We start from the raw sequence: 17,602 nt of genomic DNA, 5'->3' as shown, positions 1-17,602 counted from the left end.
GTATCTTGTATACCTGTATCTCTTAGTAGTAGCATACATAGTGCTTGCCCCACAGTAAAGTGTTTATATTTTTTATCTTTTATTTGGACCTTACCTTCACTTCTTGCTCAAAATTAGAGCAGCAACAAATATTGTTATTAACCATGGATGCTGTTTGCTTACCTTGGGACTGTTTAGAAATGCTTGGAAGTCTTCTTGATGGTCATAATTTTTGGAGTACACTATTGGCACACAGTAAGCAGACACTGGAAGATGATAAATCTCCCTCAATGCATGGGATGACTGTAAACGGTTCTCTTCATACAAAATGTCAGTAGTCAATCTTGAGAAGCATTAATGGAAGTCGTAAGGGAAACTTGGCTCTACCCTGAGGCTGTTCCTTGCCCATAACCCTCTCAGATGGTATCTGTTTCCTTACCCACCTCTCAAGCACTTAGGCTGGAAGTGTGGGGTAAATGTCCTTCTTGGTCCTTTTTGCTGTTTCCTGACCACTGCATTCTTCTGTTCCTAAAAATTAAAACAAAAATAAACAAAAAAACACCCTGCTTTGAATTTCATGCTAACCCATTTTTGTTATAGAAGAAACATCTCACTCATATCAAAATAATTTTTATGTGAAGTTTTCACATGTAACAATCAGTACTCATGACTGATCAGTATAATTATGAATGAAATATGATTTCTAATTTAATAAATATGCAGTATATATGCCACATGCCCTTTTTCCTCCAATTTATTGATTAACTTAAATGTAGATTTATTTCTGGGCAGTAAGTATAGGTGTTACTAACTTCTTGCTTAGCTATCAAAAAGGCAATGTTTTAAAAATGCTTTTTGCTGCCTCTATTAGTGCATCATTTTTAAGGGTTATTTGTTTAAATTGCAAGGGTAAGAATTACATTAACTGCATATGATACCTGTGTTACTACAATGTGATTAAATACAGTTGTATGCAAGATATATAGCTGTGTGTAAATATTATATACTTCATATCAAACTGTAATTTTAAAATGGATTATCTTGTAAAAGTGTGTCTAGTGTCAGAATACTGCATACCCTGCATGTGTGTATGCATTCTTAAATTTGGTCTGTGATATTTATTTTAGTACATTGTTTCCTTACATGTGTTTTTCATAAAGCAATGACTTGCAGTATTATCACCAATCTTTCTTTCTGGTTTTTAGGTTGTGGAAAATGCCCTTAAAGTGAACCCAATATTAGGTCCGCAAATGTTTCAACCGATTTTACCCTACATTTTCAAGGGTATTATAGAAGGGGAGGTAAGATTTTTCTTTAAGTTCCACAGGTAGTGTTATACTATAGGATTCTAGTTTTAATTACTCTGTTAGATACAGAAGGAAAGCTTTTCTTGTCATTTGGATCATATTAAATTATGTTAAATTTTCAGGGCAGTTAGACACCTTTGCCTTTTCCTGTTCCACACAGGGAAGCATAGATTTTCTTTGACATGTGTCTTTTAAACATATGCATGTATGTTCACACAAAAATCATTTGAAGCACAGGAATGTGAGTGGCTTAATTCCAATGCTTGACTACTAAGAATATGAGGGGGACAAAATAGTGTTAATGTTGTTATAGACTGAATATGTTAAACCACTGGTTATTTTCTAAGAACAACTCTCTTAAATAGATCCATGGACCTGTAGATGTTATGAGTATTTAAAATAATATAGTACCAGGAGGCGGAGATTGCAGTGAGCCGAGATCGCGCCGCTGCACTCCAGCCTGGGTGACAGAGTAACTCCATCTCAAAAAAAAAAAAAAAAAAAAAGTAATAAAGTAATATATGAAATTGATAAATAGTATTTTTCTCTTTATTGTGTGTATATATATATATATATATATAGATGGTGCATATAATTCGTATATGTATTTAGTAAGTTAGAACTCAGGCAGTATTGACAGTTCATTCTAAAGAGAAGTAATATAGAGGAGAATGTTATTTTATATCCCTATTGCTTGTTACTATGTCAGTGATTGTTTTTACTTGTACCATAACACAGTTTTACATGTGTTGTATTTCATTGTATAGAGGTATCCTGTAGTGATGTCCACGTATCTTGGAGTTATGGGTCGAGTTCTACTACAAAACACTAGTTTTTTTTCTTCACTACTTAATGAGATGGCCCATAAATTTAATCAGGAGGTAAGAATCAATATACTTAAATTTAAGGAAGTCTTTATCTAAATATATATTAGAAATAGTTTGATGAAATAATGAGTCTTTGTAAAAGTCGCTTTATAGTATTTAGAACTTTACATTTTAAATCTTTATTTATGCTATATCAATAATTTGGGGTAGAAAAAGGAATCTGTAAGTGGCAGTTGAAACTTACACATTTTTGTCCTCGCTCAAAATAGGTGATTTTATTCTGCTTAGCCATAGAATATAATGTTGATTTGTTTATAACTGCTGTTTTTCTTCACCGACACAGAATCTGGAAACAGGTATTTTGCATGGAGTGATGTATTTGTATTACTTCTTTAGTTAACTTATTTTTAATGCCACAGATTGAGAGTATTTCTGTTCTGCTTATTGTGGAAAATGACCTTTTTAGCAAAGGTTTATTTTTAAAAATTGTAGTTGATATCTATTACCAGAGTAAGTTTGGAATGGGTTTTTCAGTGAGGTGATTTAAGACTATATATGGCTGGGTGCGGTGGCTCATGCCTATAATCCCAGCACTTTGGGAGGCTGAGGTGGGTGGATCACGAGGTCAGGAGATTGAGACCATCCTGGCTAACACAGTGAAACCCCATCTCTACTAAAAATACAAAAAATTAGCCAGGCGCGGTCGCGGGCGCCTGTAGTCCCAGCTACTCGGGAGGCCGAGGCAGGAGAATGGCGTGAACCCAGAAGGCGGAGCTTGCAGTGAGTGGAGATCGTGCCACTGCACTCTAGCCTGGGCGACAGAGAGAAACTGTCTCAAAAAAAAAAAAAAGGACTATATATGAGATATTCAAATAAGATTATGCTGTAAGTCATTAATCATTAATCTGTTTAAGATTTATAAGATGTTGAAGATAGGGTATACTTGACGAATATATCTACAATGGAGACAATTTTTAAAATCTTTTGCTTTATGGCTGAAAACAAATATAACTATTTCTAATACAAGGAAATCCAGAATAAAGAAGTACAAATTTTAAAATATATGTAGCTTTTCTAGAATTAGACTAATCTATTTAGAGATCGCAACCCTTGTTTTGATAAATAAATAGGGTATATTTTTATTAGCTTATTAATTTTAATTGAAATGGGGTAATATATATTTTTTAGTTTTTTTTTTTTTTTTTTTTTTTAGTAGAGATGAGGTCTTGCTATATTGTCCAAGCTGTTCTCAAATTTCTGAGCTCAAGTGATCTTCCCATCTTGGCCTCCCAAAGTGCTGAAATTACAGGATAACTAAAAATATTTAAGAACATAAGAGAGGAAATTAAAATTACCCAGAGGAAACATCAGGATGCCATTACTATGTATTTACTTTCTTGTTTCCATGAGGGGCCTGGTCATGTTTCCAACATTTCTTGAAATATATGTCCTTCTGCCCTTGCATTAGTTCATGAAGATTCAATCTGAGATCACAATGAGTAAATATTTAATCACCAAAGTTATGGATTAATCTCTTAAAAATTTTTTTAATTGACACATAATAGTTGTAGACATTTATGGAGTACATAGTGCTATTTCTATACATACAGCGTATAGTGATCAAATCAGGGTAATTGACATATCTATCACCCCAAACACTTACTATTTCTCTGTATTGGGAACATACAACAGCCTCCTTCTAACTATTTGAAACTATATGTTACTGTTAACTGTAGTCATCCTACAGTGCTATATAGAACACTAGAACTTATTCCTCCTATCTACCTGTGATTTTTTAATCTTTTAACCAATATCTCTCTCTCTCCCCACTTTCCCCTTACCTTTCCCAGTCTCTAGTAACCACTATTCTACTTTCTGCTTCTTTGAGGTCATTTTTTTTAGCTTCTACATGTAAGTGAGAACATGTAATATTTCTCTTTCTGTTCCTGGCTTATTTCACTTAACGTAACGCTCTCTAGCCTCACTCATGTTGCCCCGAATGACAGGAATTCATTCTTTTTTGAGGTTGAATAGTATTCGTGTGTGTGTGTGTGTGTGTGTGTGTGTGTGTGTGTGTGTGATATTTTCTGGATCCATTCATCTGTAGATGGGTGCCTAGGTTAATTCCATATCTTGGCTATTCTGGACAGTGCTGTAATAAACATGAGGGAGCAGGTATCTTTTCAATACAATGATTTCCTTTCTTATGGAGATGTATATATCCAGTAGTGAGATTGCTGGATCATAACGATAGTTCAATTTGTAGTTTTTTGAGGAAACTCATATTGTTCTCCATAATGGCTACACTAGTTTACATTCTCACCAGTAGTGCCTGAGTTCCCTTTGCTCTACATCCTTTCCAGCATTTGTTATTTTTTGCCTTTTTGATAATAGCCATTCTAACTGGAGTGAGATGATATCTCATTGTAGTTGTGATTTGCATTTCCCTGATGACTAGTGATGTTGACCTTTTTTTTGTTTTGTTTTTGAGACAGAGTCTCACTCTGTCACCCAGGCTGGAGTGCAGTGGCACCATCTCGGCTCACTGCAACCTCTGCCTCCCGGGTTCAAGCGATTCTCTCACCTCAGCCTCCCAAGTAGGTGGGATTACAGGCACCCACCACCCCGGCTGGCTGTGGGGTTTTACCGTGTTGGCCAGACTCATCTTGAACTCCTGACCTCAGGTGATCTGCCCGCCTCGGCCTCCCAAAGTGCTGGGATTACAAGTGTGAGTCACTGCGCCTGGCTGATGTTGACCATTTTTTCATGTACCTGTTGGCCATTTGTATGTCTTCGTTTGAGAGCTGTTTATTCAGATAATTGTTCTACTTTTAAAATGGATTATTATTTTTACTTAGCTGTTGTTTGAGTTTCTTGTGTATTTCGGATAGTAATCCTTTGTTGGATATATAATTTGCAACTATTTTCTCCCATCCTGTGGGATGTTCTTTTACTCTGTTGTTTGTTGCTTTTGTCGTATAGAAGCTTTTTAGTTTGATAGAATCCCATTTGTCTATTTTTTCTTTTGTTGCCTATGTTTTTGAGGTTTTATTCATAAAATCTTTTCCCTGACCAGTGTCCTGAAGTGTTTTCCTTATGTTTTCTTCTAGTAATCTTATAGTTGTGGGTCTCACATTTTAAGTCTTTAGTTCATCTAGAGTTGATTTATATATATCACAAGAGATAGGGATCTAGTTTCATTCTTCTGCATGCGGATATCCAGTTTTTCTGGCACCATGGTTGAAGTAACTTCTTTCCCCATGAATATTCATGCTATCTTTTTCTTAAATCAGTTGGCTATAAATGTATGGATTTATTTCTGGGTTCTCTGTTCTATTGGTCTGTGTGTGTTTTTATGCTGGTACCATGCTATTTTGGTTACTGTATTTATAGTATATATACTGTATTTGTTATACAGACACACTTTTTTTTTTTTGGCGGGGGACGGTGGGGAGACAGATTCTAGCTCTGTGGCCCAGGCTGGAGTGCAGTGGCAGAATCTTGGCTCACTGCAACCTCCGCTTCCCAGGCTCAAGCAGTTCCTGACTCAGCCTCCCCAGTAGCTGGGCTTACAGACACATGCCACCATGTCTGGCTAATTTTTGTAATTTAGTAGAGATGAGGTTTCACCATTTTGGCCAGGCTGGTCTCGAACCCCTGACCTCAAGTGATCCACCCACCCTGGACTCCCAAAGTACTGGGGTTACAGGCATGAGCCACTGCACCCAGCTTATGTAATATATTTTGAAATCTGGTGGTGTGATGCCTCTAGCTTTGTTCTTTTTGCTCAGCATTGCTTTGGCTATTTGGGATTTTTTATGGTCCCACACAAATTTTTTTTTCTATCTCTTTGAAAGATATAATTGGTATTTTGATAGAATCTGTAGATTGCTTTGGGTAGTATGGCCATTTTATTAGTACTAATTTCACCAGTTCACCAACATGGCATGTCTTCCTTTCTTTTTTTTTTACTTTTTTATGTTTTTAAATTTTAAAAATTTACTGTTTTATTTAAAAATTTTTAGAGACAGAGTCTCACTCCATCATCCAGGCTAGAATGCAGTGGCACAATCATAGCTCACTGCAACCTCAAACTCTTAATCAGGTAATCCTTTCACCTTAGCCTCCCAAGTAGCTGTGACTACAGATGCGTGCCACCACACCTGGCTATTTATTTATTTATTTATTTGAGACAGAGTCTCGCTCTGTCGCCCAGGCTGGAGTGCAGTGGTGCAGTCTCGGCTCGCTACAAGCCCCGCCTCTCGGGTTCACGTCATTCTCCTGCCTCAGCCTCCCAAGTAGCTGCGACTATAGGCGCCTGCCACCACGCTCGGCTAATTTTTTGTATTTTTAGTAGAGATGGGGTTTCACCATGTTAGCCAGGATGGTCTTCATCTCCTGACCTCGTGATCCGCCTGCCTCGGGCTCCCCCAATGTGTTGGGATTACAGGCATGAGCTACTGCTCCCGGCCCTACACCTGGCTAATTTTTAAAATTTTTTTGTAGACATACGGCCTTGCATGTTGCCTAGGCTAGACTTGAACTCCTGGTCTCAAGAGATACTCCTGCCCCTGCCTCACAAAGCACTGGAATTACTGGCATAAGCCACTGTGCCCAGCCACCTTCATTTTTTTTCTAATGTAGTTTTTAATTAAGAAAAAGAAAATGTCATTTGGGTCCATATCAACATTTGATATGATTAAATCCAAATGCAATCCAGTGAGATATTAAATCAGTTAAATGTAATTTAACATTGATATTTTTCTTTGGGCTGCTATTAGCTTTAAAATATTACATCATCATGCAAAAAAAAAGTACATCTTATTGAGTAATTAAAATGGCTTAGCTTTTGACAGGCATGTTGGCAGGCACCTGTAATCCCAGCTACTCGGGGGGCTGAGACAGGAGAATCGCTTGAACTCGGGAGGCAGAAGTTGCAGTAAGCTGAGGTCACACCACTGCTCTCCAGGCTGGGCGACAGAGCAAGACTCTGTCTCAAAAATAAGTAAATAAATAAAAATAAAATGGCTTAGCTTTGCTTATCATATAATTAAAGCATCATATGAGGACTACTCCGGTTACTGCTTGGTAACTTTGAAAGCAAACACATTTTAAGGTTTCAGTGGCCGGGTGTGGTGGCTCATGCTTTGTAATCACAGTGCTTTGAGAAGTCTAGGTGAGAGGATTGTTTGAAGCCAGGAACTTAAGACCAGGCTGGGTAACAAAGCGAGACTCCATCTCTACAAAAACTAAAAATAAATAGAGCCCCAGAATTTGAGGCTGCACTTAGTTATGATCACTGCACTCCAGACTGGGCAGCAGAACAGGATTCTGTCTCTAAAAAAAATGTTTAAATATTTTTTTAAACCAAAAAAAAATTAAAATGAGAATTTTTTTTAAATGAAGTTTCAGTGATTTTGGTATCACTTCCAAAACAACCTACTTTTTATTACTTCTCATTGTCCTTTACCTGCAATTTCCTTTCATCCTCTTTCCATCCTCTTTTATTTTTCTTTTCTTTGCTCTCCTAGTCTTGGATACTTCTTCCACCCTCAGATTCCTACTGTAATTGGTTTTGATTGTTTGTTTTGTGGCTTTTTTGTAGCTTGTGATTATTTTACAAAACTTCTACTTGATGAGGGCTCAGTATTCTTGTTAGATGTATTCACATGTCCAGCCCTTTCTAAAATCTCTTGATGCATGAGGATTCTGTCCCCTTGAATATGTTGGGTTTTCGCCTCAGTCACCTAGATCCCATTTGAATTCTTAGCCTCGCTTGTGGCTGCCCCTCAGTGTGTTATCTAAACATTATTGTCAGTGTCTCTATATCCTTGATAACAACTCTGGGATGGTCATGAGCTCTTTTTTTTTTTTTTTTTTTTTTTGAGGCAGTTTCAATCTTGTTGCCCAGGCTGGAGTGCAATGGCACAATCTCAGCTCACTGCAACCTCCACCTCCCGGGTTCAAGTGATTCTCCTGCCTCAGCCTCCCAAGTAGCTGGGATTATAGGTGCACGCCACCATGCCTGGCTAATTTTGTATTTTTAGTAGAGACAGGGTTTCTCCATGTTCGTCAGGCTGGTCTTGAACTCCGGACTTCAGGTGATCCACCCGCCTCGGCCTCCCAAAGTGCTGGGATTACAGGCGTGGGCCACCATGCCTGGCATGAGCTCTTTCTTGCTTAGGAACCTAAAATATACCCCTGGTCTCTCACTTCCCATTGACATATCATTTGTTTTGACAGGAAATCAGTAATAGAAATGTAAGGGAAATACTGTTATTCCTCCATCTATAGGCTAGTGGGCTAATCCAGATCTTACAATGCCTATTTTTCCCTCTTTTTCTTCCCAATTCTATATTGTTTTTATATCCACACTTCATTGTGCTGGTACCTAGAATACATTCCTTTCCAGAATGCTGTGTTCTTATTCTGGATTAGACATTTGGTCTTCTGGATTGGACAGCTGGTTTGATATCTGTCACGTTACACTGATGAGGTTTGACTGGTTCGTATGTTTGCTGCACTGTCCATACCCCAACTATGGCTGAAAAGAACTCTCAGCCCTCTCTTCTCTGCCTTCTCTCCTCAGGCTTTTACTTTTCAGTCTTTCAGTCAGCCTTCTATTTTTTTTGTTTGTTTTTTCATTTGTTGAGCTAGAATTATAGTAAGTCACCTAGAACTTTATACCAAGGGTCAATGTACTGTGGTTTTAAAAGTTTGTTCTGAATCCTTGTTAAATTAATTATAAATTCTGCAGCCCAGAACTGATACTCAGCTGATAGGTGTCAGTGTGGTCATACCAGTTGTTAAAATATTGACATAAATCCTGCAAATTAGCAAACAGGGTAAAAAATGACTTTAATAAGTGTTGTAATGAGTAGTATAAATTCTACTGTAAAAAATTGAGCATTCCTTTTAAGTATTGTAAACACATGTTTTGAATCTGCAGGAGTACAGTGAAGAAATTTTTATCAGTAATAAACTATCAATAATAAACTAGTTTAGAACATCATCTGGTATATTTAACAATTTTACAAGTCTTCAATAACTGCTGTAAATATAGGATTCAGTGCAAACTAAAATTAGTATTTATTCCTGGAATAAAGAAACTTCTACTATTTCAACAAAAATATAGTGGCTTACTATTGCTAGTAATATAAAGTTTGGGTGCAAAGATGCTTAAGAATTACATCATTAAGAGTTGAAGGGTCTAAATTATATTTTATCAGAATGTCAGTTATTTTCTATTAAAGTTCCACTGGCAAAAGTAAAGAATTTTTACAACAATCAGGGAAAAAAGTACCATCATGAATTGACAGTAGACACTTGTATTTGAAATAAAAAACACAGTTTTTAACTATCAAAATGAACAAAAATACTATGGGCATTTTTTCAATACCATTTACTATGTAGTTTTAATAGAATATTTTAAGGAATATATTTAATAAAAACAGCAGAAAATTAATATTAATATGAGAGTATTATTACATCGTAGATTTGTTTCCGACCTCTTAGAAAACTTGTATAGGCATACTTGATATTGTGGGTTTGGTTCCAGACTACCACAATAAAGTGAGTATCTTCATAACAAAAGTCAGAACACATTTTTTGGCTTTCCAGTGCATATAGTTATAATTACACTATACTGTAGTATGTTAATAGTGCACAATGGTATTATGTCTAAAGTAATAATGTTTGTACCTTAATTAAAAATAATTTATTGCTAGAAAATTCTAGCGATCTCAGCCTTCAGTGAATAATGTTTTTGCTGGTAGATGGTCTTGCCTTGATAGTGAAGGCTGCTGGCTGATCAGGGTAGTGGTTGCTGTAGGTGTGGGTGGCTGTGGCAGTTTCTTAAAATAAGACAAATGAAGTTTGCTGCATCAATTGACTCTTCCCTTCACGAATGAGAGGATTGACTCCAGTTGTGACAGAAATTCTACTGAAGACTAAATGGTCCTCAGAGAGCAGGAAAAGGAAAAATAAAAGAGGATTGAAGCAAGTTGCAGGCAAAGGATAATGAACAGTAGGTTGTTTTGGTAGTGATAACAGAATCACTGAAACTTCATTTTTTTAATGATGATGATGGACTATTTGGTCCTCAGTAGAATTTCTGTCACAATTGGAGTCAGTCCTCTCAGATTCTGCTGCTGCTTTATTAAGTTTATGTAATATTCTAAATCATTTGTTGTTATTTTAGCAGTGTTCACAGCATCTTCACCAGGAATAGATTACATTTTAAGAAACCACTCTTTGTTTTTTTTTTGTTTTTGTTTTTTTTCCTCATCCATAAGAAGTAATTCCTCATGGCTGGGCATGGTGGCTCACGCCTGTAATCCCAGCATGTTGGGAGGACGAGGCAGGTGGATCACCTTAGGTCCGGAATTTGATACCAGCCTGGCCAATATGGTGAAACCCTGTCTCTACTAAAAATACAAAATTAGCCAGACGTGGTAGCACGTGCCTGTAATGCTAGCTACTTGGGAGGCTCAGGCAGGAGAACTGCTGAATCTGGGAGGCAGAGGTTGCAGTGAACTGAGATTGAGCCATTGCACTTCAGCCTGGGCAACAAGACTGAAACTGCGTCTCAAAAAAAAAAAAAAAAAGAGAGAGAGAGAGAGAGAAACAACTCTTAATCTGTTCAAGGGGCAGCAAGACAGGTAGATGTTCGCACTGCTACTTTTCCCAGACCCTCAGGTTTATTATATTTTATAGGGAGTTGGTGTATGTGCTCTTGGCAAGACAATTAAAGGCACCCTTCCAGAACATGCAAGAATGCCATATGCAGCATAGACTATAATTAGTGCAGTAAAGTCAAGATTGCTTTGTCCTTACACTAGGGACAGTAAATAAAGCAGAAATCAGGAGGCCTTCCCAGGACTAGGGCTAATCAGAAGCCATCATATTGGATTAGCATTCAAGATGGAGTCATTTTTGTCTCCACAGTCAGATTAAAGAATTGACATACTTAATGGGGCTGGTAAGTCTGAATTTTGTATAGCAGGCTGGAAACTCAGGCAGGATTTCTGTTACAGTCTTCAGGCAAAATTTCTTCTTTCCTGGGCATACTGTTTTTGCTCTTAGGGTTTTCAGTGAATTGGATAAAGCCCACTCACACTATCTAGGGCATTCTCCTTTATTTAGTGTCAACTCATTGTAAATGTTAATCACATCTACGTAATACTGTCACAGCAACATCTAGCCTAGTGTTTGACCAAACAACTGAGCACCTTAGCCTAGCAGAGTTTATACATAAAATTAGCCATCACATTCTGTATTATGTTGATTTGTTTTAGCATCATTTTTAGTGCAGCATGCAAATGTCTTAGGAAATAATTCATTTGTTTTCCTTTGAAACTCTGCAGTTTGAGGTTGCAACCTGTCCTTTCCTCTGAGGGTAGCAGCAAATTAGTCTAGCAAATTAGAGAACAGTGAACAGTAATCATCCAGTTGAATAAACTATAATCTAAGTGCAAGTTGATAGTTTTGAAAAATGCGTGTTTTTTTATTGTACCATATTGGCAGTGATTTATTAAATGATACTACTAAAATCACTCATGGGCTACATACATGTTTTGAATAAGTCTGCTTAGCTGTCAGGATTAGAGTCAGTTTCTGGTTTTGCTCAAATTATCCATTTCCAGCTCATGACTTACCCCCCAGTTCAGGTATTCCAGTTCTGTGGTTTACTATAATTGAATTTTAACCATGACTTATGAGGCTTTAGCCTTTAAAAGTATTTACCCACAAGTAAAACATATTTTAGGTATTTTGAGATGCCTCCTCCTCTTGTTTCAGATGGACCAGCTTTTGGGAAATATGATTGAAATGTGGGTTGATCGAATGGACAACATTACCCAGCCTGAAAGAAGAAAACTTTCAGCTTTGGCTTTGCTCTCTCTTTTGCCATCCGATAATAGGTGAGGAAATGTTTTCTTAAAATTTGTTTTTTTCAAACATCAAAATGTAAACATTATTTTTGGCCATCAGTATTGCTGTGTGTTGCTGGGCAGTGGTACTTTTATATATATGGATGTGAATTTTGTTAGCTGATAATGATGTGGTAAGTGTTGGTCCAGATCCAGAAAGCAGTGAGTGGGATAGGTGCTCTTGGATTGTGGGGGCTCTAGTTTATTTTGGTTGTATTCATTTTACAAATTTATTTCATTCTTGTCTGAATTTCCATTTGTTATAATAACTGCGTTTTATTAGACTAATCTTCAGTCATCTGTTTACATAGATACATTAAATATCTAACATTTCAAAGTCAATAGCACTTCATAAAATATGTCATAAAGTGTGTTAATTCAACAGTATTATTAGTTTTGTTTTCTTTTTATTTTGGATTATTTCTAAGGAAGTTTGCAAGTTGTTTTTTTCTTTTATAACTTCTCACTCCCATAAAGCAAATACAAAATGCTTTGGTTTGGTCATTTAAAGAAGAATATGTTTCTTTGTTTTAATTCCATTTTGTGGAGTTCGGCATGAAATACTTTTAAAAATAAACTTTGACAGTCAGTACCTAGTTCTCATTCACGCTGTGTAGATTTTTTAAAGTGGTGGCAGGTATATAAATAACACAGAGCTTGATTGGTGAATTTTCCTCATTACATTTTCTGAACAACTGCACATGGTTGTGGTATGGGACGTTGCTTATACTTTTGGCTTAGTCAGCTTGATTGAGCTTCATGTCAGTGCACTCACCTGGAGCCCCCTTCTTTTTCATAGCAAAATTTTGAAATTTCTTTTAGTGCATGGTCAGCACATTTCTTGAAACCCACTTCATGGATGCACTTATGAATGTTGGTGGTATATTCTCAGGTCACCACCTTGTTGATGGCATAACAACCCTTTTTGCTGCCCTTCTGTACCAAAGCCATTATGCTGGGCCCCTATTTTTTTGTACTTTTAATTCTAAAGGCTTAAAAGCAGGTCTCAGGGCTTGATGTTGTATTAAAGGAATGATGATACTACATTAGATCTTTATGTCTTAGGACAGCGGTCCCCAGCCTTTTTGGCACCGGGGACCTGTTTTGTGGAAGAAAAGTTTTCCATGAACTGGGGGAGGGGAAGGGGATGTTTTTGGGATGAAGCTATTCCACCTCAAATCATCAGGCATTAGATTCTCACAAGCAGTGTGCAGCCTACATCCCTTGCATGCACCGTTCACAATAGGGTTACCACTCCTATGAGAATCTAATGCCGCCACTGATCAGACAGGAGGCAGAGCTCAGGCAGTAATGCTTGCTTGCCCTCTGCTCACTTCCTGCTATGCAGCCTGGTTCCTAATAGACCATGGGCTGGTACCAGTCCATGGCCCAGGGGTTGCGGAACCCTGTCTTAGGGAATTTTTAGAGCATACACATCCTAGTGATAAATTAGTGATGTAAGTCCAGTTTTAAAAGTCCTTATTTGTTCTTTATGTATTATTTACTTCTACTATCGTAATTTGTATTAAGGACATATGTAATTATTTTGTCTCAATATCATAACAATAGATAATACTTACCAAATGCCATATACTTTCCTAAGTGCTTTATGTTGGTAATTTAATTCTTAAAACAGCCCAATGAGGTATAGACATGATTATCCCTTCTCACAGAGCAAACAATTACTTAAAAATGTTAAGTAACATTTCTAAGATAAGAGATCTAGCATTTGGCATGGCATAAGCCAATTTGAACCTGGGCTGCTTAACACTAGGAATGCCTCTTCTAACCACCAGGTGATATTGCTCCCCAGGTGGACACGCACAAGATGAAAAGATTTCCTCACTATGAAATGGTGTGGCATCTTATTTATTTTTGAAAGCCAAATTTAAGTTACCTACATTTTAACTCATTGGTGTTTCTTTCTCTCGGTGGGAAAAAAGTGACTTGAGAATTATTGAGGTTTTTGATATTGAAATGTTAAAGAACATAGTCCTTGGTGTAGTAGTCAGCACTCTGTTTGTTAGATAAATTAATGAATGGAAAAAAATGAGTTAATAAGACATGTTAGAGTTTTCTCCAAGATAAAGTACTGAGATTATTGAAAGAAAGCTAGAAATGGTGGAGGTTAAGTTTAGAAAGATACCTAATTGTATCAGAAAAATTTGTTTTATATTTTTAATGAGAATACTGTTTGCTTCGACGTATAACATTATGTAAGTGTGTGGTTGTTCAAAACTATTTTTGACATGTAAGTTGTGGAAATTTAATATAGGTTGAGTATCCTTTATCTAAAATGTTTCTTTCAGATTTTGGATTTTTGGGATTTTGAAATATTTGCATATATATAACAAGATATTTTGGGGATGGGACTCAAGTCTAAATGTGAAATTTATTTATATTTCATATACACCTCATAGTCTGAAGATGATTTTATACAATATTTTAAATAATTCTGTATATGAAACAAAGTATTTTTATGAAATTTTCCACTTGTAGCAGTATTCTGGCACTCAAAAAAATCTCAGATTTGGGCCATTTCAGATTTTTGGATTAGGGATGCTCAATCTATAGTTGGCACCTATAAGAAAAATTAATACTTAGACTGGGACTTAAGTCAACTTACATAAATTGAGGGATAGGACTTTATTAAGACTTGAAATTCTCTTAAACACTGGAATTTTAAATTTAAAAGTTGTGAGGTGGTAGCCTTGAGATGGAAGATCAGATATAATTTTTGTTTTTAAGATGAAATAAAAATCTAATGGGCATTAGCAAAAGTCATGTCATTTTTAAGGGTACTGAGAAAATCTTGAATAATGTGGTAGTAGAATTTTAAAGAATGATGATTTAACTTCATAATATCCTTAATAGACTAGTGATGAAACGTTGATATAGAAAATCTGTATCAACCTGTAACAATCTGAAAAAAAAAAAAAAAAAAAACACCTTTATTGCAGTAGAAATTTGGCACATAGTAATTGGCTTGTGACTTAGGAAGATTTACTGTAGTGGAACGTGCTGATATTCAAGTCAGCAGTTTTATTGTTTCCTATTTGTAACCTTTCTTCTAGTTAACTACATAGTTGTTGGAGTTAGGGGATATTTTTCCTTTTCTGCATCCTTAATGATGATTTCTTATTTTTCTACATACTAGTAATTTCCTATTCTTGCATTTCTTTTAGATTTTACAGCATACCATTTCCTTTTCCCAAAATAAGGCATGTCTAAAGTATGATGTTGATGATTTTAAAAGTCAGGCTAAATTGGGAAATGTCATTTTTTCCTCCTTTTATTACTATGGCATTTGGGTCCAGATGATTATTTTTTGTGGGAAGGTGTCCTGTGCATTGTAGCATGTTTAGCATCATCCTTGGCCACTACCTACCGGATGTCAGTAGCACTCTCCCCTTCCTCCCACCCCCTCAAGTCATGACAATTGAAAATATCATCAGACATTGCCATTAGATATCCCTGGGGACAAATTGCCCCCAGTTTAGAACCATGACTCTAAAGAATGACCATTTGGGAAATGGTTAAACTCTTTTACTCTAATCCACTACTTTTGGCTTAGAAATTCGGTGAAGACTACAGACTTTAGGACCACACTCAAATCCCAGGGCTACCAGTCACTTGCTAATGACCATGGTCAAGTTACTTAACTCCCATGTGCCTGTTTCCTTGTTCTTAAAATGGGGGTACTAATAGTATCTTTCTAATGAGGTTGTTGTCAGGATTAAGATTGAGTTTAGGCCGGGCGCGGTGGCTCAAGCCTGTAATCCCAGCACTTTGGGAGGCCGAGGCGGGCGGATCACGAGGTCAGGAGATCGAGACCACGGTGAAACCCCGTCTCTACTAAAAATACAAAAAATTAGCCGGGCGCAGTGGCGGGCGCCTGTAGTCCCAGCTACTCAGGAGGCTGAGGCAGGAGAATGGCGTGAACCTGGGAGGCGGAGCTTGCAGTGAGCCGAGATCGCGCCATTGCACTCCAGCCTGGGCGACAGAGCGAGACTCTGTCTCAAAAAAAAAAAAAAAAAAAAGAAAAGATTGAGTTTTGAGTTTACATATGTAAGGTCAAACTGTCTACATAGATGGAATTAACTGTCCTTATTTCATCCCCTTCTTTTTCTCATCTATTTAATGCAGTACCTAATTCTAAAAGATGATTTGAAAGGGAAAGATACATTTTTGCATCTGAAATACATAGTAAGTTTTGTATTAAGAAAATGGACCTAAAGAAATAACCAAATTCAGGCCAGGTGCAGTGGGCTCACACCTGTAATCCCAGCACTTTTGGAGGCCAAGGCAGGCAGATCACTTGAGGTCAAGACTTTGAGACCAGCCTGGGCCAACATGGTGAAACCTCATCTCTACTAAAAACACAAAGATTAGCTAGGTGTGGTGGCACATGCTTGTAATTCCAGCTACCCAGGAGGCTGAGGCAGGAGAATTACTTAAACCCGGGAGGCAGAGGTTGCAGTGAGCCAGTATTGCACCACTGCACTCCAGCCTGGGCAACAGAGTGAGACTCTGTCTCAAGAAAAACAGAACAAAACTGATGACAACTTTAATTTCGATTATGAAGAAAAGAAACAAACTAACACCAAGCACTCTTCACATCATTCTCCCACATTTTGGTTTTTTGATGTCTCAGTTTACATCTTTTTATATTGCCATTTCTTGACAAATTGTTGTGGTTATTTTTCTTTTTTCTTACTTTAAGTTCCAGGATACAAGTACAGAACGTGTAGGTTTCAGCCCATCATCTAGGTTTTAAGCTCCGCATGCATTAGCTATTTGTCCTAATGCTCAACCTCCCCTCACCCCCCAGCTGGCCCTGGTGTGTGTTGCTCCCCTCCTTGTGTCCATGTGTTCTCATTGTTCAACTCTCACTTATGAGTGAGAGCATGCAGTGCTTGATTTTCTGTTCCTGAGTTAATTGCTGAGGATGATGGCTCCTAGCTTCATCCATGTCCCTGCAAAGGACATGATCTCATTCCTTTTTATGGCTGCATAGTATTCCATGGTATATATGTGCCACATTTTCTTTATCCAGTCTATCATTGATGGGCATTTGGGTTGGTTCCGTGTTTTTGCTATTGTAAATAGTGCTGCAAGAAACAAATGTGTGCATGTGTCTTTATAGTAGAATGATTTGTATTCCTTTTGGTATATACCCAGTAATGAGATTGCTGGGTCAAATGGTATTTCTGGTTCTAGATCTTTGAGGAATTGCCACACTGTCTTCCATGATCATTGAACTAATTTACATTCTCACAAACAGTGTAAAAGCATTCCTATTTATCCTCAGCCTCGCCAGCATCTACTGTTTCTTGACTTTTTAATAATCGCCATTCTGACTGGCATGAGATGGTATCTCATTGTGGTTCTGATTTGCATTTCTCTAATGATGAGTGATGTTGAGCTTTTTTTCATATGTTTGTTGGGTGCATAAATGTTATTTTTCTTATTGGTAGTTTTGTTTTGGCTAGGCGCAGTGGCTCATGCCTGTAATCTCAGCACTTTGGGAGGCCGAGGCAGGCAGATCACTTAAAGCCAG

The 17,602-nt window shown here is 37.2% G+C and overlaps 1 protein-coding gene across 5 annotated transcripts in view; it reads left to right on the top strand.

The window, feature by feature from the left end:
- Window positions 1-17,602, top strand: part of IPO11 (importin 11) — a 229,948-nt gene that overhangs the window by 149,996 nt on the left and 62,350 nt on the right. For all 5 annotated transcript variants that reach the window (XM_063623275.1, XM_063623274.1, XM_055253888.2 and 2 more), the window contains exons 25-27: window positions 1,185-1,280; window positions 2,054-2,167; window positions 11,912-12,033. In XM_063623275.1, the coding sequence (XP_063479345.1) occupies window positions 1,185-1,280; window positions 2,054-2,167; window positions 11,912-12,033 (332 nt within the window). The remainder of the gene's footprint in view (window positions 1-1,184; window positions 1,281-2,053; window positions 2,168-11,911; window positions 12,034-17,602) is intronic.

This window comes from Symphalangus syndactylus, chromosome 18 (genome assembly GCF_028878055.3).
Source record: "Symphalangus syndactylus isolate Jambi chromosome 18, NHGRI_mSymSyn1-v2.1_pri, whole genome shotgun sequence".
Taxonomy (NCBI): domain Eukaryota; kingdom Metazoa; phylum Chordata; class Mammalia; order Primates; family Hylobatidae; genus Symphalangus; species Symphalangus syndactylus.
The sequence above is the reverse complement of the archived record's forward strand: the minus strand, read 5'-3'. Positions and strand labels throughout refer to the sequence as shown.